Source organism: Colletotrichum tamarilloi, assembly GCF_030869305.1.
Source record: "Colletotrichum tamarilloi strain Tom-12 chromosome Unknown Scaffold_457.1, whole genome shotgun sequence".
NCBI lineage: Eukaryota > Fungi > Ascomycota > Sordariomycetes > Glomerellales > Glomerellaceae > Colletotrichum > Colletotrichum tamarilloi.
In genome coordinates, this window is record NW_026849839.1 from 1 (window position 1) to 1,830 (window position 1,830).

The 1,830-nt window shown below is 50.5% G+C and overlaps 1 protein-coding gene across 1 annotated transcript; it reads left to right on the forward strand.

Moving 5' to 3' along the window:
* Positions 1-442: 442 nt before the first annotated feature.
* CTAM01_17266 (dynamin family protein) lies at positions 443-940 on the forward strand (the record flags this gene model as incomplete). The annotated part of the gene is made up of 1 exon (XM_060533253.1): positions 443-940. The coding sequence occupies one exon, from the start codon at positions 443-445 to the stop codon at positions 938-940; it is 498 nt and encodes a 165-aa protein (XP_060372169.1).
* Positions 941-1,830: the final 890 nt, after the last annotated feature.

Consider the following 1,830-nt stretch of genomic DNA (forward strand, 5'->3'; position numbering starts at 1 on the left):
GTCGCTGTGACGCTGCCATGGCAGCCGCTTGTTGGGTCTGGCACACAGCGCGGAAAGCACCACAACTGTAACGGCGTTCACTTCGACCAAACATCCTGCAAGCCTTCAATCGTAACCACACACTCAACATACTAGGCTCTGTCGTCCTTCGCTCAGTTCTTGAAGATTTGAGCCGCGCCGAGACGAGGTTTCTTTACGACGCACTCTTCTCTGGACACCGGCAAAATCGATGACTTTCCGCAAAGCATCGTTGTCGGAGCCCAGTCATCCTCGAAACCATCTGTACCTGAATCCATCTCTCGTGTTCATTCCCTGGCTCGTGAGGGCGTTTGCACTCGATTTGCAGCTGAGATGGTTCTTCGTGACTATCCATCCATCGATGCGACAATTCAATTCGCGGATGACAGCAGACTACTCCACTCGCTGCAAGTGTTGGACATGGATGCGAAGGCAAACAGATCATCAACGAATCAAGAAAGCAGATGGACACTCAGATGTTAAGGGCCTTCTGCGCCTTGGATTACAATACAAGGTCGGACATTTGTCCTCTTTGGCCGACCTGCCTGGCTTTTTCCACTCGGCTTCCGCGACGCAAGCAAGCGAGAGCAAATTGATCGTCTTGGATCTCGTGGAAAGCTCCATGCGAAAGTCGAACAGCATCTTTCTGGCAGCCATCGCTACCAACGATCTGCTAGCTGATCAATTTGATATGACGAAGGCAAAGGAGCAAGACCCGACGAAGGTCCGAACGCTTGGTGTGATAACAAAGCCAGACGTGTTCCTCGAGGTTCCTTTCAGCGAGGTGGAGTGTCTGAACCTTATCACTTTCCTCAACGACAAGAGACTACTCACATGCGGGCTATTGGCCGGCAAATCCTCTCCAACTGCGCAGCATTTGAGGATGATCCCGGGCTCAGTGGAGGGTGAATCTCCCGCGTAAAAAGCCTGGTCCTCATTCGTCATCGCCAGCCGTGGAACAATCGCTATTCTGACCTGACTAAGCCGGGTCACGCTCTCCTCAGAGAGAAAAGCCTACCTTCGATTCTCGAAGACATCCAGAATGGCCGTGAAGGCATCAAATCCAGCGTGGCCGGGCCTTACCCCACTAGTGTACAATCATGACCATTTGTTGCTTCGTTTTCTGCATTTATGACCAGCGTTTCTGAGGTCAAGAAATGCAATGTGCTTAAAAACTCCAAATATGGCGGTCGCTGCCTGATCTAGACTAAATTGTGGAGCTATCACGATGAGTTATAGTGCGCATTGGCAGAGAGGTATTGAGGTGGATGTGGATGCACATCGCTTTCTAAGAGATGGCACTATGTGGAGCACCGGAAACATCCAGTACGCTCCCCTAAAGGGAAAGCGACTTAACTATGAGAATAATCGTCGTTATTGTGGCATGATCCGTTATGCGCTCTTGTACTTGTGACTCAGAAAGAATTAACTTTCTTCGATAACAAGGTACTTAGATTCGTTATGCGCAGCCTCTCAACCCCCGTCTTTACGCAGGGGTTAGACAAGGGTTTGCGCCAGAAGCCAAAATGAAGGTGTGAGGGACTCAGCACTTGGATTTCGGTCCAGTCATTTATGGATGCCACCGCTATCCTGACAAGAGCCATGACAGACAACGGCCAATTTTCCTTCCAACCGAGTGACTTTGACGAATACATATGTGGCCCGCCAGATACGAACACCATATCAGGTGGGCATGCGACCAACACCAGTGTCTAACAAAGCTAACGTCGAGAGCAAGGGATGACATGAAAGGAGCAAAAGAATGGGGGGAGGGGGCATCCAGCTTTGGGCAGAGTACTCCGTACATGACAC